Source organism: Talpa europaea, assembly GCF_964194135.1.
Source record: "Talpa europaea genome assembly, chromosome: 1".
In the NCBI taxonomy this organism is placed as follows: domain Eukaryota; kingdom Metazoa; phylum Chordata; class Mammalia; order Eulipotyphla; family Talpidae; genus Talpa; species Talpa europaea.
In genome coordinates this window covers 137,461,486-137,477,623 of record NC_140073.1, presented here as the reverse complement: position 1 = coordinate 137,477,623, position 16,138 = coordinate 137,461,486, and the positions used below count along the sequence as shown (strand labels likewise).

The 16,138-nt window shown below is 40.5% G+C and overlaps 1 protein-coding gene across 5 annotated transcripts in view; it reads right to left on the bottom strand.

Moving 5' to 3' along the window:
* The window catches only part of UNC80 (unc-80 homolog, NALCN channel complex subunit), a gene marked incomplete at both ends in the record, with an annotated part of 189,003 nt that overhangs the window by 13,593 nt on the left and 159,272 nt on the right, over positions 1-16,138 (bottom strand). For all 5 annotated transcript variants that reach the window (XM_084242072.1, XM_084242075.1, XM_084242073.1 and 2 more), the window contains 8 exons: positions 1,522-1,701; positions 3,712-3,877; positions 4,443-4,627; positions 8,469-8,675; positions 9,407-9,530; positions 11,013-11,138; positions 12,092-12,215; positions 14,400-14,600. In XM_084242072.1, coding sequence (XP_084098198.1) covers positions 1,522-1,701; positions 3,712-3,877; positions 4,443-4,627; positions 8,469-8,675; positions 9,407-9,530; positions 11,013-11,138; positions 12,092-12,215; positions 14,400-14,600 — 1,313 coding nt within the window. The remainder of the gene's footprint in view (positions 1-1,521; positions 1,702-3,711; positions 3,878-4,442; positions 4,628-8,468; positions 8,676-9,406; positions 9,531-11,012; positions 11,139-12,091; positions 12,216-14,399; positions 14,601-16,138) is intronic.

Here is a 16,138-nt window from a genome sequence, read left to right as displayed (position 1 = left end):
GCAGTCAACCATCTAACTTTCACTCCCTACCCAGTACAAATTAATTCACAGTCACATCACAAACATACGACAAAGTCTGCTAGCAGCTCTGTTTTTGTTAGGATGGTTAGGATGTCTGAGAACAGAGCTATTAGCCAAAACTGCACACTTTGTTTGTTTGTTTGAGTCTTGGCTCATGGTCAACGATATCTCTGTCTCTCTACTTTTCTTCCTTAGCCCTTTCCTACTGAGTAGGTCATCTACCTACTCATACCTTACCTGCAAAATATACTTAGTCTCACAAAAGATAGGTGGGATCATTTCCTATCATTAAAACATGTCTGGGAGAGACTACTGCAAGTCTTTAAGGAAAATAGATATTACTGTAAGTAATTCTGAACTATCACTAGGATTTAATAAATATTTAAACTGCTGATCTTTGTCTCTTTCATTTTGTTTTCTTGGTCAAGATTTTTCAAGATCCATGATTACAATTTTAGGAGCACTTCTACGACCAGGGTAAGTTAGAAACAAGTATGTCTGCAGGTGGACAGCAATATGGCTCTTATTTTATTAATCCTGAAACTAAATCTGAAATGTTACTGAGATTTTTTTAACAAAGCATTTATTTTGTGCTCTCTTCTGGATATCCAACTCCAGTAGGATATTAAAATACTTTTATTCATCTTAGTAATTAAAATTCTAAATTCAACTCCTACTTCCTCTATTTAATTTAGCTCAGAGGAAGGCTTTTTGTTTGGTGTGGTATAGAAAGGTTCTAGTTTTGCTTTAATTCATAAGACATTGAAAGCATACTTTTATAAATTTTATATCAGTGTTTTTAATAAAATAATACAATTAAAAATCCCCATTAAATGACCATGGTATTTAAAGGAAACCTTTACCTTTTACTTTTAAAATCTACTAGTAGACTTAAGTATAAAGTATATTCTTTTTTTTTTTTATAAGGTATATTCTTGACTGGATTTTCCTTCATTTCCTGTCACCAAATCATAAGCAGGCATCTTAAAATCTCCTGGTCTACTTCAGTCACTGGGGACACTCAACTCAAGTTTGGGTTGCATTCCCTCAGAAATAGCTAGCCAGTATATCTAGTTGGTGTAGCTGACTAGCCTTGTCATCATCTCACTCTTCCTTGACAGGAGAGGGGTGGCTCATGGAAATACGGAGGAACTATCTAAGCAAAATGTTCTGGAAAAGAGGATTGAGGCTTCCCTTAGTTACTTATCCACAGCTTAAATGAGAATTAATGCAATTTATAAGCTCAAAGAAAATTAGGTGTCACCACAAAATTACTTTTATTGTTTGAATTCTTTCTAAACAACTAAAGGTATCAAAGAATTTGTAAGAACAGGCAGTAGAAATCATGGAATCTGTCACAGTTCCATTTTGAATTCTTTCTGTAAAAATGACCAGGGGATCAGAAGTGGAAAAAGTCAGAAGAACAGAAATCTTTCCCAAGCCCTCATTTGCCTGGCCAAGCTATGTTGCCCACACCCCTGATTTTTGGGGGTGACTTACTTTCCTCATCTTCTTCATCAGTGCGACTCAGGGTATCCTGTGAGGCCTGCTGGGAGGGCTCACTGTCCTGCTCCCAGACAGTGCCCGTGCCAGTATTGGAACGGGACATGGTGGCCAGGCTCAGGCGGTAGGCAGAGGTAGAGGTGCCCACAGTACTGATGGAGGTCTTCCCCTGGTAGGCTAGGGGGTAAGAGAAAAGAGGAGATCCACGGTGAGGGTCTTTTTTTTTCCTAAAGAGCTGGGATGTAGGCCAGAAGTTGGTGGGGGTGGTGAGAAGATTCACCAGAGTCAAAATGGGGAGCAGAACAGGTAGATCTATTGAAATCCACTGCTGAGGGGAGCTGCAGACATGAGACAGGAGAGGTCTGCTGCGCCATGTGAGTTAGTTCCCTGCGGGGGATCAAACTTGTGCTGCAGTGGCTGAGGATAGCTTCATAGTGCTGAGACTTAACCCCTTGTGCCAGCAGGGAGGCCCCTTGGTGAGGATCTTGAAAGAAACAAATATTTGTTCAACTGCCTCCCACTTGTATTTTCAAAGGAAAGGATAGTTTAATAGTGTGCCCCAGATAAATGATCTTTAGACAAAGTAGAAAGCGGAAGGAAGAATGTTGTTTAAAGGAAAGAAGACTGCTGATGTACTTAGGATTGGATAGTTGCCTTGTGGGAGTTTAGCATTTCTAGCTATGTAAAATGCTTTGATGTGCCTCCTCTCTCATAGCTTTTCCATTTTGTTTTCCAAGGCTAGTAGCATGCAAATTAATGTTGACCTAAACTGTTTGGTTGAACAAGTTTCTAACTTGGCAGCTTATATTACCTGGCACAGGCATACAGAAGTAATAAGTACATTATCTGATAGGAATCTCACAATCAAAACTAGAATACATAATCAAAATATGTTCACAATCTCCTTTTCTGGAAATTAGAACTTGTAAAATCAATATCATTTTATAAAGCAAAATATTTGAATGGCACTAAGTAGATTCCACCAACGTTGTACCTGTCATTTTTTTTTTCTCTTTAATACACTGCAAACAATAATACAAGTTTTAGAAAGAAACCTCCCCCTCTACCACATGTATTTTACTTATGGGTGATTACTGCCCTCTAATGGCAGATAATGATTTATTTTTTCTTCCTTAGTAATCTGCTCTTAATATAATTGTACAAAATAGTGTATTGCTGAAGAAAATCTTTTGACTTATATAAAGAACGTAATGCCTAACCTGCCAACTTTAATTCAGCCTTCTCCCTTCAACTTGTGAACAGATAAAAGCTTTGTAATCCATCATCCAGACATGCTTTAATCCCTCACTATTCTCACTGTCTTGGAAGTTTATGCATGATTGAATCTCAGTATCCTCATTTGCTAAGGGAACTTTTAATTATACTCTTTGCAGAAGCATGCAGAGGATGCTTTGTGTGGATTAAATGAAGTAGCAGCTATGAAATAATATATATATAGTAGATGCTCAATAAACATAACTTCTCATGCTCAATAAGGACATTAAGATAAGAATTTGAATACATTTTCTCTCAGTTAAAATTCAACAAATGTCAGGGTATCATTTAATAAGGTTAAAACTAAGTCCCATTCCTTGTCCAGCAGGCAAGTTTGGGAGGCTTGCATAGATAAGGGAATTGATAAGGTTGCCATGGTATTCAGGTCATAAGTCTGGCCCCCATGACCAGAACAAACAGCCCAGCTCCAGAAATGCAGGTCCAGGACATGTTGTGTGTCAAACAGTCATCCCAGCGCATAATTGGTGCAAACTGGCTCCCCATATAAGAAAATCAGTGAAAACATAATTTCATAAAAGAGAGCCTCAAATCCTACCTCCTATGTGGAAGTTTATCTCCCATCTTGTCCCCTGCTCCCTTGTAGAGTATTTCAATAAATCCACCTTTCCTGTGATTTCTTTCACACAAGTTCTGACCTCACTCCCGTACTAGACCATAAAAGCTTGGCTACTGAAGTAATGACTGAAAGAAACACTTAGAAAAGGAGTAAAATAAATTCCTATGACACCCTCTTGATTTTTGTTTTGTTGTCACTGATGACATTGTCAAATCCAGTGGTGCACCAGTATGGCTAACCCATCATGTATACCGTGGGGACCAGGACAGGGGCATTCCTTGTATGGTGTGAGTTCCACTAATCCACCAACTTCTAAAGATCCCGTGCAGACTCACCTGATCCGCTGTGAACTGCCTCTTTGAGAATTTTCAATTCGCTGTTGAACTCGGCGATGAGGGAGCTCTTACACAGAGGGCGTGGGATGAAGCGCCGCTCCAGCTGGTCGGCTATGTGTTGTCGGGCAGAGAGCTCTTCATGATTCTCTGCTGGCTGGGCCAGAAGCTGAAAGGCAGGCATAGAGTCTCAGGTCCTCAATTTTCCACCTGAAAATAGGCTAATTGTTGTACCTACTTCACAGTTGGTTGTGATGAAATAAGGGGAGGCAGATGAAGTTCTTAGAACAGTATTTCATGTCAGAGGTTCTTGATCAATACATTGCCTTTGAGTAACTGCCCCAGGAAATCAGGGCATTATAAGAATGAAAGAATGAGTAAACACTGAGGGTTTCAAAGGAAAAATACATTAACTCTCCCAATATGCTTATTTGAAGTTAGGTCTTAGTTATGCATGGAATAAAGGAGAACATTTTCTGAAACATCTCTTTGGGTCAAACTTTTTTTGGCAGGGAGATGCGGATTGCTAAGTGGGACAGACCAAGATTTTACAGACTCTCTCAAGCTCTAACTGTGAAGATACTTCTACATGAAATGTGATCCTCCGGGGTACACTTTTGGGGAGGTTTTCTCATCAAGCACGTTAACTGTCCTACTAACTAGCTCTACAGTGAATCCCATAAACCCTCCTGCTATATCTGCCTTAATTGCTGGAGGAGATGCTCAAACCACACCTTGCATTGGATGAAAGGGCGTAAGAGCACAAAGATGGGGATTCGGGTTCGCACGATGAAGTCCAGAAAGTCCCACAGGGCCAGGCCTCCCACCTTCCGCAGTGCCATCTCCTTCACCTGAAGGCTCAGCCAGTACCACTGGCTTCCCAGCTGCCTCTCAAAGCAGACGAGAATCACCTTCAAAGCTTCACGCCAGGAAAAAAGAAAAGTGAGTTGCATTACATTGCAGTAGGAGGAAGCCCTCCCACAAACAGCTTCCTATCTCCACAACCTTTATGCATTAGAACATTTTCAAAATTTGTAAACTTTCTCCTTCTTTCAAATAACTTACATGTGTTCCTGAGTGAGAGTTGTGACATCAAGATACAAATGTGTATAGCAAAGATAATGTGATTCTGATTAGGAGAACACAAATATCTTTCTTGAATGCAATTAATTACTATTTTGGAAAGGACAGAGCAAAGCAGCTCATGGAATTGATAGGGAAATGTGTTGTAAATATCATGTGTGGCTAATATTTCCTGCGTTCAGAAAGTTTTTCATAGTGGCTTTAAGGTAATACCAGTATATCATTCACCTAAGCTAAAATATGGGCGTTTAAAAATATTTTTTCTTTTAAGCATAGAAATAATATCTTCTTGTTATTAAAAGTAAAATTAAGCCATAAAGAAATGAACAAAATTAAAAAAAAAATCCTTCCCTTCCCAAACCCCCCCAAACTGTTCCCCAGAGGCAGCCAGTGTATGTGCTTGAGGGTATCCTTCCAGATTAAACAACTCTAACCCTCCCTCTCCACTCTCTCTCCATACTGCAGGTCATGTCTATTCCTAAACCCTGTTGGATTTCTTTTACGGTATCTCTCTCAGATTCTGGTAGTCCTGTCTCCATTTACCTTGCACTGGATGGAAGGGCACAAGATTGACTTATCTTTCAGGAAGCAGATTTCCCAATGTGTCAGAACAAACTGGAATATTGTGAACATGTCAGAGAGATTATGGTGGGAGCTTCTACTGCCACCCAGCTCAGTCCACAGTTTGGGTCAGTCAGGGGATCCTGGACCTTCTCAATCAATGTCTCAAGACCCATCTTTGTGTCATTTTTTGTTAAAGATTTATTTTATTTATGTATACAAGAACTGGGGTGTAGGCCAGAGGTGTGGGGGGGTGAGAGGATTCATCAGAGACAGAGTGGGGAGTAGAACAGGCAGCCCTACTGAAATACACTGCTGAGGGGAACAGCAGGCGAGACAGAGAGGTCTGCTGCGCCATGTGAGTAGCTCCCTAGCCGGGGATGGAACTCATGCTGCAGTGGCTGCGGACAGCTTCTTAGGTTGTGTCTTAACCCCTTGCACCACCAGGGAGGCCCCCATCTTTGTGTCTTAAAGGACATGCAGAAATCCAAGTCCCTAAAACCTTCCACATTCACTTATACTTTTACCATCACCAGGACTATGCCATATAACACACAGATGTTGTAAGTTCTTTCCTTATCCATCTTTCTCCTTAAAACTCATTTTTCTTTTTTTTCTTGACATTTTTTAAGCTCATTTTTTGATTTTTTAAAAATTAATTAATTTATTTATACAAGCACTGGATATAGTCAGAAGCGCAGGAGGGTGAGAGAATTCACCAGAGCCAGAGAAGGGAACAGAACAGGCAGACTGACGAAGTACACTGCTGAGGGGAGCAGCAGGCGCAGAAGGAGAGGTCTGCGGGCCATGTGGGACCCTCACCCGGTGGCCGGGGATCAAACCAGTGCTGCAGAGGCTGCGGGCAGCTTCGCAACCCAGCGCTCAACTGCTGCGCCACCAGGGAGGTCCTTAAAACTCATTTTTCATAGCAATCATTCGCAGCAATTCCTTCCTCTCAACTGAAAGAACATACAAACACACAAAACAACAGAAAGCAATACTCCTCTTTCCTTAGCCTGATCCTGAGATTTCTACTGCTATATGCCTGTTGGTCTTCTTTGGGTTTCCGCCATTTTGCTTTCCATCCTCACTTCCATCAGCCCAATACACAAGCAATTCAGCAAAGGGCTTAAAAGCAGTGACTCTGATGTCACATGACTTGGTTTCAGTTGCTTTTAATTAATTAATTAACTTTTAATTGAGGTAATATTTGGATCTATTCATCAGGTATTGCCACTCGGGTGTACCCACCACCAAATCACGTATAGTCCACATCCAAGGTGCTTCCTTCCTTCTTTGTTCTACCCCTTCCCCCGCCTCCCTCCTCTGGATGCTTCCATTCTGGAGTCAGCTAGGAAGGGATGGTTTTTGAACTTGTCTTTACCTGACTCTTGGTTTAGTTACTCTATATACTACATATTAGTGGTATCACAAGACTTGAATTTGAAATTTGGCTCTGCCATTTACCGATTGTGTGACTTTTGCTTAGTGACTCAACCTTTCTGGGCCTTAGAGTTTTTACCCTTAAAATAAGAACATTTCTTTAAAGTATAAAGATTCAATGTGATGAGGCTATAAACACTGCTTAGCTTAGTAGATGCTTGAAATCAATGTGAAAATAAATTGGAAATAGAGGTCCAGTAGTCTGGCCAAGTAACCAAAATATCCTTCCTCATTAAAAAGGTAAAAAGTGGGGACAACTAAAAATATGTACTCATCAAGTGTTTTCTCTTATCCTCATCTTACATGTGAAGCCCTCTTCCTCCATCATCCTCTATGCAGCCCCAAACCTTTTGTGGGGCTCTTTGTCAGCATCTAGATTTTATTTGAATAGATTTTTTCATGCCTCAGGCAACTCAACCCCATGGGGGTAGGTTTTTTTCATCCTCATTGTCAATCACATCATTTTCAAATTAAGCCTTTATAATGCAGTCCAAATACTGTCCCACACCCCCACTCCAAACGCTAAGGACCTTTTTACTTGGGTATGCATGTTCATATTATACTTCCTATCAATATCTGCTCTGGTGAATAGACAAACATCAGGCAAGATTCTATCAACTTTCTCTTTTTTTAGATTTCCTGCTGCCAGTGATCTTTATTCTCAGTGCTATGAGAAGAGTGGTCTTTTCCCCCCAGCTTAATTCATTCAGGAGCAAGATTGGCTTTGCAGTATTCAGGACTGCATATGGCAAGGATAGGATGAAGGGAAAATAGGAGGTGAGGGAGGAAAGAGAACAGGTAAGCTACGGAAGAATAAGGCGACCAGTCTTTGAGTGGTCTAGCTGGAATGAACATCTGGAGAGTTAAAGATAAACTTGTCCCTAGTGATGCAAGGGGATAAGTCTCAGCACTGTGAAGTTATCTGCAGCAACTGCAGCAGGAGTGATCCCTAGCCAGGGAGCTACCCACATAGTGCAGCAGACCTCTCCTGTCTCACCCGCTGCTCCCCTCAGCAGTGTATTTCAGTCAATCCAGCTGTTCTGCTCCCCACTCTGTCTCTGGTGAATCCTCTCACCCCCTGCCACTCTGACCTACACCCCCAGCTCTTGTATGCATAAATAAATAAAACAAATCTTTTAAAAAGAAGATAAACTTGTAAGGGGAAAAACAGTTGGACATAACCTTCTGCAAGGCCACCAAGTCTTGCGTCACAGGCTGTGGCCTGCCATGCTCCAGGGGTTCCATTCTGGCAGGTGACAGGCAGCATGCCGTAAGTTGGGCAATGGATGTTCTTGTACACCACAAAGCCTGTATCTGATAACAGCTTGCCATGACAACCTCATGAGCAATCTTGTACTTAATCAGCGAGGAAGAATTCTTACTGCAGACACCTTCCTTACAAGCCCAAACACTCTTATGAAAACCACCAAATAATTTAGACATCACAGATATGAAAGTACTTCCTTTTTTGGAATATGTTTACAGAAGGAAACCGGGCCCTTTGGCAAGGCAGATGATTTTTATTTGCTCAAGCGGCTTCTTTACCTACTGTCTGGATCAAGGCCTTTGAAAATGTTTTTTGAGTCAAGGTAGAACATAGCTAAGTAGTACATATGTGTATCATATACATCCACATGCACATGTGTGGACATGGAGAGAGGAAGAATACCCACCCAAGTATGCAGCTTGGCTGGTGGACTCTGCCAGCCCTTCCCTACGCAAGTCTTTCCCAGCATCCCCAGGGGTGGAGCAGTGGGCAGGGGAGCTCTCCAACATGAAGTTCTTGCTCCTGGACGTGCTGATGATCCGAGGTGGCAGAAGCACGTTAATAACTGTCTGCAGCAGGAGCTGCACCTCAGGCTGCTCCAGCCATGGGCTATCTGAGGGACAGAGTTTGGAAAGGGAAGCAGAGAGAAAAGTCGCAAGGAAGACTTTGCACATTAGACACAAACAAATTCAGCTCTCTTTTCAGTGCCAAACTAGAACACCCTAGAAATGTGGGTGCTTTCCCACCGAGTACAGTTTCTCCTATGGACAGCAAGTGTTCCTTGTACCTGGGTGTTTTCTCTGAAGCTGGCACCCCAGGGATCATGTTCTTAGCCAAATCTCCCGCTTACCATTTCAATCTGCTTTCTTTTTTTCTGCTCACACACTTATAATGTACTGTCCTTACATTCGAGACAAACTTTTCCTAAAGGAAAAATCCCCCAAGAAAGAAAAATAATGAAAATATGCTGGAATTGAATGACTGTGGCAGGATTTATGCTAAACCTGGCAGTAGGTTTTTAAAACCCATTCAATGATCAATCCTCATCATACTGAACTTTAATTAACACCATTTTCTTAATTGAAACAATGTTCTCCTGACTTTGGCGCACTGAAATGGTTTTAATTAGGATGTATTGTCTAGGAAGTAGAGCAGAGAAATTCTGGACCCAGAGTAGGTAAACTGCAAAGAAAGAAAAAGTTGACTTCCTAAGTTTATCCTGTTTAAAATTATTCAGATTGACTTCAGTGATGGCCTTCATGGAGAAAAGAAAAAGAACAACAGCCTGACTTTTAAGAAAACACAACAACAATGATAAATTTCCTTTAGTTAAATTAATCAGACCTTTGCTTCCAGATCCTACTGTGAGCACAAATGGGATGAGCAGATTTAAAAGCATCCCCTCCCTTCGCTCTTGGTTGGTGAATGGGGAGATCACATGGCTTAAGGGGAAATCTTCTTTTAAAGCCTGTGCAGCAATGATAGAAAAAAAAGATTAATTGACCCCCACACCCACTCAGAATGTTTTACACAGCAGAATGGAAACGGTGACTCCCTGCTGGCTGCTCCTGTAAACTATGATTTGATTTGTTACCTGGGCAGCTTGCAAGTTTCACTCAAAACTGGTACTTTACCATTTGCTTGACATAATTGAGAGCTACATACCTAAAAGACAGTAACATCTTGGATATTAAAGGACATATTATAATTTGCATGGTCTAGCACAAAAACCACCTCTTTTCCTCATTCATTTTCACGATGTGTCCACCATAAATTATTTGAGAGATAAGAAAAGGAAGAAAGTTCCACCTGCTCCATCTGGGAGTCATTTAAAAGTCCTTTGAGGGGCCTTCCTGGTAGCCTAGGGGTTAAGTCTCAGCTCTATCACAGTGACTGCCTGAGCTGGATCCTTGCCAGGGAGCTGACCCACATGTGGCCCAGCAGACCTCTCCTGTTTTGCCTGCTGCTCCCCTAGCAGTGTATTTCAGTAAATCCACTTGCTTTGCTCCCCACTCTGTCTCTGATGAATCCACTTACCACCCCCACCTCTGGCCTATACCCCAGATCTTCTACACAAAAATAAATAAAGAAAAATCTTTTAAAATATAAAATAAAAGTCCTTTGACTGCTGCATAAGGCCTTCTCCAAGCTAGAAAGCAATAAGCACTAGAGAAAGAAATAAATGATCTCTGTACACAGGTTATTAAAATATATCCCCCTTGCATGGTTGTCTCAGGGCTTCTTAATCTTCGTTCTATCATCTAACCATTCTCTGGATGATGGATCTTCAACCTTGGTTGTCAAACGATGGATGAGTCCATTATTTATTTACATGGATTGCATATTTTTTGCTAGTCACAGAGCTTTCTGATGATTCACCAATCTAAAATTTGGTGACATACAGAAATAGGCAGGGGAATTGGTATTCTGTACTTTTTATACTCGCAATGATTATTTAAGAAAGAAAACGACAGGCAAAATATTAAAAAGAGGCACCCACGATATTCAACCCACAATCATTAAAGAAAATTAAGATATTCAAAGTCTAGTATTAACATTGGAAAGAATTTTATATTGCAATTTGTTCTGCAAATAATTTAAAACCAGACCTTGAATATTATTGCCTCTTTTAATTAACAATTGTGAGCTGATTATGTGAAACCTTATTTTCCCAAAGTATTTGCACACATTGCAAATGACCGACATGGTTCCTAAGTTTGTGGCATAACTAAATGACTCTGCTATTTTTGAGATCTCAAGAAGAATTACAGAAGCACAACTTAGGGCCAAGCTCAGGGCTGAAGCTCCAAACCTATAAAAGTTTGGAGATGTTTAGACTTTTGTTTCACAGATTTTGCCCAGCCTTTGCAGAAAAAGAAAAGAGACCACCATGATTTGGTGCCTCAACCAGCAACTTAATGAGCGTGACAAACAGGTAACGCAGTCACACCTGTATCTGCAATGCTACAAGCCGGACAACAGCTGTGCTGAAGGGCAGAGGTGGTGAGAGATAAGGGCTGAGATGAAGAAGGGGTAATCCATCAGCAACACTGGAAGGTCCTACCACTCCCATCACCTGAAATACAAACAGAGCACATGACCAGCCTTGACTATTGCAATTTCATGCAACCATAGAATGGGAGTCTCATTCAATAGTAATAATAATAATGATAATAATAGTAATAGTAATTTGAAGGTTGGGCATGTTACTTTTCAATCTATTCTTGTTGCCTTCTTCTGAAGGCATGTAATATCTGGAGTCAGATCGAATATTACACTGGATTCAGTCAAGGTTTTGTAGAATGTTGTATATAGCTAACTATGTAAATAATGAGAGATGAGCCAAAAACTATTCTAATTAGGAGGCTGAACATACTTACTTGTGGATTCAAAGGAATGCAGTCAACATTCTTTGATGGAGCAAATACTGAGGACAATGGTGATGGCAACAGCTTTATTTGCACTAGGCATTCCAGCTACAGATCTATTGCTCAACTAGTTAAGCAGCAGATCCTATTCAATGCAATGCTTTAACATGGTTTCCACATTGTACAAAACCTTGTCAGGACCAGACTCTAGATATTACGTAAATGATAAAAATTTTTTTTCTTCACGTAAATCCTAGACTGGCCAACTCGTAGTGTCATTTTGCACTATACAATAAAAAAATCCTTTTGGCATTTTAAACTCCTCCACACCCGACTACCTGGCTTCTAGCCAATTAATTGCAGTCTCCACCACCCCACTCTCCAACTGGCAGCCCTCAACTCTCAGCGCAACTTAAGAGGTGAATTGTCAAAGTAGTGCGTGGGAAGCAGCACATCAAAATCCCACCTGTGGGGATGGCCCCTGTATCTCCCCACGCACCACCTTGAAATGTACCTCACTATTTTCAGTGTCACCTGAGCCGTCGGCTTTCATGGGAAGGTAGGGGCACAAAGTGGTTGACCTGTAAATCTTCAATTCAGAGAAGTCAATAGCAGAGTTAAATTTCGCAAAGTTTCATAAGATTGCCACTTGGCTACTCACCAGATTGACACAGACATTGATCAGTGACCTAAGGTGAGGCAGGAAGGATATGATTGGCTGCCTCTGAAGTGTCAAACAAACCCCTTCAATCAAATTGCTGGCAGGCTCCCACTCAACCTGTCGCCTGGAATACAATATAGGAGCCATTAGCAGCTTGGCTCCCTTCTGGAGACAGTCTGAAACAAGTGAATGAGACAGTGATTCTGACACCATCTAAGACAGGACGGGTGTCTGAGACAACAAAGTGCTTCACACGGGATGAAGATTACCCATGTTGTTCCAAAAGCACAGAGCACACTGGGAAGGGAAGAAGATACTGAAAACGTGGCAGAGGCACTCCTGCCCCACTCGACTAATGAGACAAAATCTATTGAAGAAAAAACAGAGATGATGAACGGGTTTCATTTTAAGTTCTCTGGTTTTTGCATGAGAGAGGGTACAAGACTACCATTTTAGGAAACCAATCGTAGGGGTAATTATTTTCAATAAAACTATTCTTACCCTAGCCTGCATTTCTGAAATCTATTTATCAGACTCTAGTTGATCTCATTAGCTTTTATACCAGACCACACATGGCTTAACTCCTGCCCAAAAGATCACATTAGAAGAAAACAGACTATTTCAAAAGTGTTCTTTGTTGTCCTCCTGATGATATTTTGAGCTACTTTCTATGGTAGTATAAATAGTGGTGTATATAACCTGGTTAGATGAATATGATATTTTCTGTAATAAAAGTCAACCTAGTCTAAATAAAAGCAATGGCCTCAGTATTGAAAGACTGACGCTTGTGCCTCCCAAATAGATAGATTGAGCTTCACTGATAACACTATTCCAAATATTATCCTAAAAATAATCAAGTAGTTATGCATAACTCAACTAGTCCAATGTATACTTCCTACCAAAATGAAGTCTCTGAAGTGATAAAATGAGGATTTTCATAAATGAAGATATATTGACATAACTGATGCCCAAGTAACTCAAGTCCAGTCCACATACCTCTTGTTGAATTGAGATTACCTGAAGAATTACACTCAAGGCAACCCCAATTCACAACATGCACCCCAAGAAAACTGCCTACAATTGACCAAGTCTACACATTGATTCAAAAACCTACTTTAGGAAAGATGATGTTCTTTATAGAGGGTATAATTATCAGACAAATGAGTCAGCCTAAGGATACGCTTAACATCTTTAGATACAAAGTCACTTAAGAATTTATTTCGGTGACACACTCTTGTAAGACTTATAAGACCCTGGCTGGCCATTGCCAATGGGAAAAAATGTTCCATGGGGGGCACTATAGGAAATAGGGGCACTTTAAGGGCAAGCCATCATGTCACTGAAACAACTAACATTGAAACAATGTAGAGGCATTTGTCATCCTGCCTTTAAAGGGGATAGGAATAAATTGGCAATTATCAGAATGAAATCTATCTCTTTTTTGTAAATTCAGCAAATGCTGAATTTGATATTGTAAATATAAAATGAGAACACAGGCTAAACCCTGGAGAAGTGCTGACAAATTCAACACTGAATGCAACACATTCTTGGGTAAGATTCACATTGCTTTGGGGTTTAGTTTCAAAGGACAGAAAATGTTCTCAGTAACCCAGCCTTGAAATTTACAAATTAGTATGTTTATTGATATTTCTCAATTGGACTCTCTATGCTACACTCACTATGACTACAGGTCTCCACAGTGAGCTCAGATCTCCAGATAGATCGGCTCAGAGGCATCACAGGCTCACTGGGAAGCTTCCAATGGGTAGTGCAGGTGACTGAGCAGAGACAAAGTGGGATTAATGCTCAAAGTGGGACTAATGAATTAAGTAAAAAAGTGAAAATAACATATTTGTTATTAATCTCGTGTTATTTTAAGCTGCTGCTTGGTTAGTTATCATAAAGCTTGGCATTTCTCTTAATTGGTACCTAAAATACTATACTGAATACAGGAAAATAGCATTTTTTGAACAAATTAATTTTCCTTCCCTCCTTAGTTTTTTATTTCTAAGGAATAGCCTGCCCTGTTTCAAAAGGAATTGAAGAATATTCGTTGAATTTCTTATGTGTCAAGTAAGACTGTGGCAACTAAGAAATGCATAGATTTTTCAGAATAAACAAATACACGTGTAAAAAATGTTGCTTCCTCCAAGGGTAGCCCTTGCTACCTACATATTCATATACCTGATTAGCTATGCTCATACACCAACAGAAAGCTTTCAAGTCCAGATTGATCCACCACCTCAAAATATGACAAACCCTAACTTGGAGGCTTGCAATATCAACATCTGACAGGAGGCCTTCTCACCTCAAAGTAGGCATCTTATGAATTTTGTTGAACATTCTATCCAATCTCTTTAAAATGAGGATAAGGGCTGGCCTCACTGCCTCGGCCGTCCAGTCTGTAATGGGTAGCATCTCCATGATGTAGCGCCGGAGCCCACGGCTCTCCATTGTCTGGGTATCGTATGGTGCCAGCTTCAGAAGTGAGTGTGCAATTTCTGCCAACCTATGTTGTTTTAAAAAGAGAGTAAGTTTAGAATGCCACAAAGGGGATTTTCCTACACAGCATCATGCTAATGACCCTCCATCCAGCACACCAACTCCCTGAACTAAGAATATTTTCCCAACATCTTCCACCCGCCAGCTCCTCTTGCAAGCACCAAACACATGCATATTAACAGAGAACCCAAGAGTATTCTAGCGGGTGAGCATAAGTAGGATCTGATGAGGAAAGTAAAACTGAGAGTTTAAGGGTAGGTCAAACATACCTAGAGAACATCATTTTGAGGACAGCTATATTTTACACAAAGATGCACACACACCTATGCATACACACATTTGGTATATGTATATACACACAGAGAGATATGTATACACACACATCTACAGATATACGTATACATGTATGTGTGTATAAAACGGAAACTAAACTTTAATTTACAATAAAATCACTAACATCAGTTGTCCAAATAAGCTTCATGGCTTCATAGCCTTGTTCATTGCCCATAGTCAGCATCAAAGACACCCCGAAAAAAGTGGTATTGGTTGTTATTGAAGTGTTCAAACTCATTTCCAATTCTATCCCTCAAAGTCACTGCCTCTTTTTGTCCTGATATGCAGATCCTCCTGCTCTACTTTATTCTTTCCATTAGAAATTAAACATTTGGTGGAAATTTTAGTATATCTATAAAGCTTAAGTAGATCAGAGTTGGATTCTAGCCTTTCAGAAATATACCTTCCTTTCCACCTTTGTATCTGTTTGAAAGTTTCCAAAATGTTAGAGGGCACAGATGTTTGGGTCCCTACCCTTGCAAGTCCTTATTTTTTATTAGGTAGAAACTGAGAAATGATGATTTTAATTACTACTTTCAGTTGCTTTTTTAATATCAGAGGAGTTAGTGAGAGGTACAACCTGTGGAACCTGGCTACCTATAGATGTATAAAGGTGTCTTTGCCAGGTAATAATTTGGCAAAACAGATCAATTTACTGATTGTTGACTTTATGTTTTTGAAACTAACCTTGGAAAAATTTAGAAAAGTACTAATGAGGGAAAATGAGAGCCCAGAATGTGTAGAGAGCACAGACTCCATCTCTTCTAGGCTAATTCTCTATTTTCTGAGTTGTTGGCATGCGCCCAGGCTGCCAGAGTTTCACATGTGTTTGCACTCCCCATTGTGCAGTGATTTCACACTGAGAATTTCAGTTCCTACTGGGAAAGGGGAGGACAGTTGGGGTGAAAGATCCTGTTGATTGAGTCAGACTGCCTGGATGGCTTCCGTTTGAGTTCCCTCCACCTTTTTAAGCCCCTAACTCAATTCTCCACTGGGACTGCTACTACATAACAGGAGGAGGTTCCAGATAAAAGAAAATTAGAAATAAATGTCTCTATTTTTTTTTTTTTTGACCCAAGTTTGCCTTGGTAAACTCATGAGGATGATCGTCTCAGTAGAATCTCAGGGTTGAAGGACACCAGTATATGCCTATAGGTAGCCAGGTCATACAGGTCAGACCTCTTAATAACTCCTCTGACATTAAAATGGACA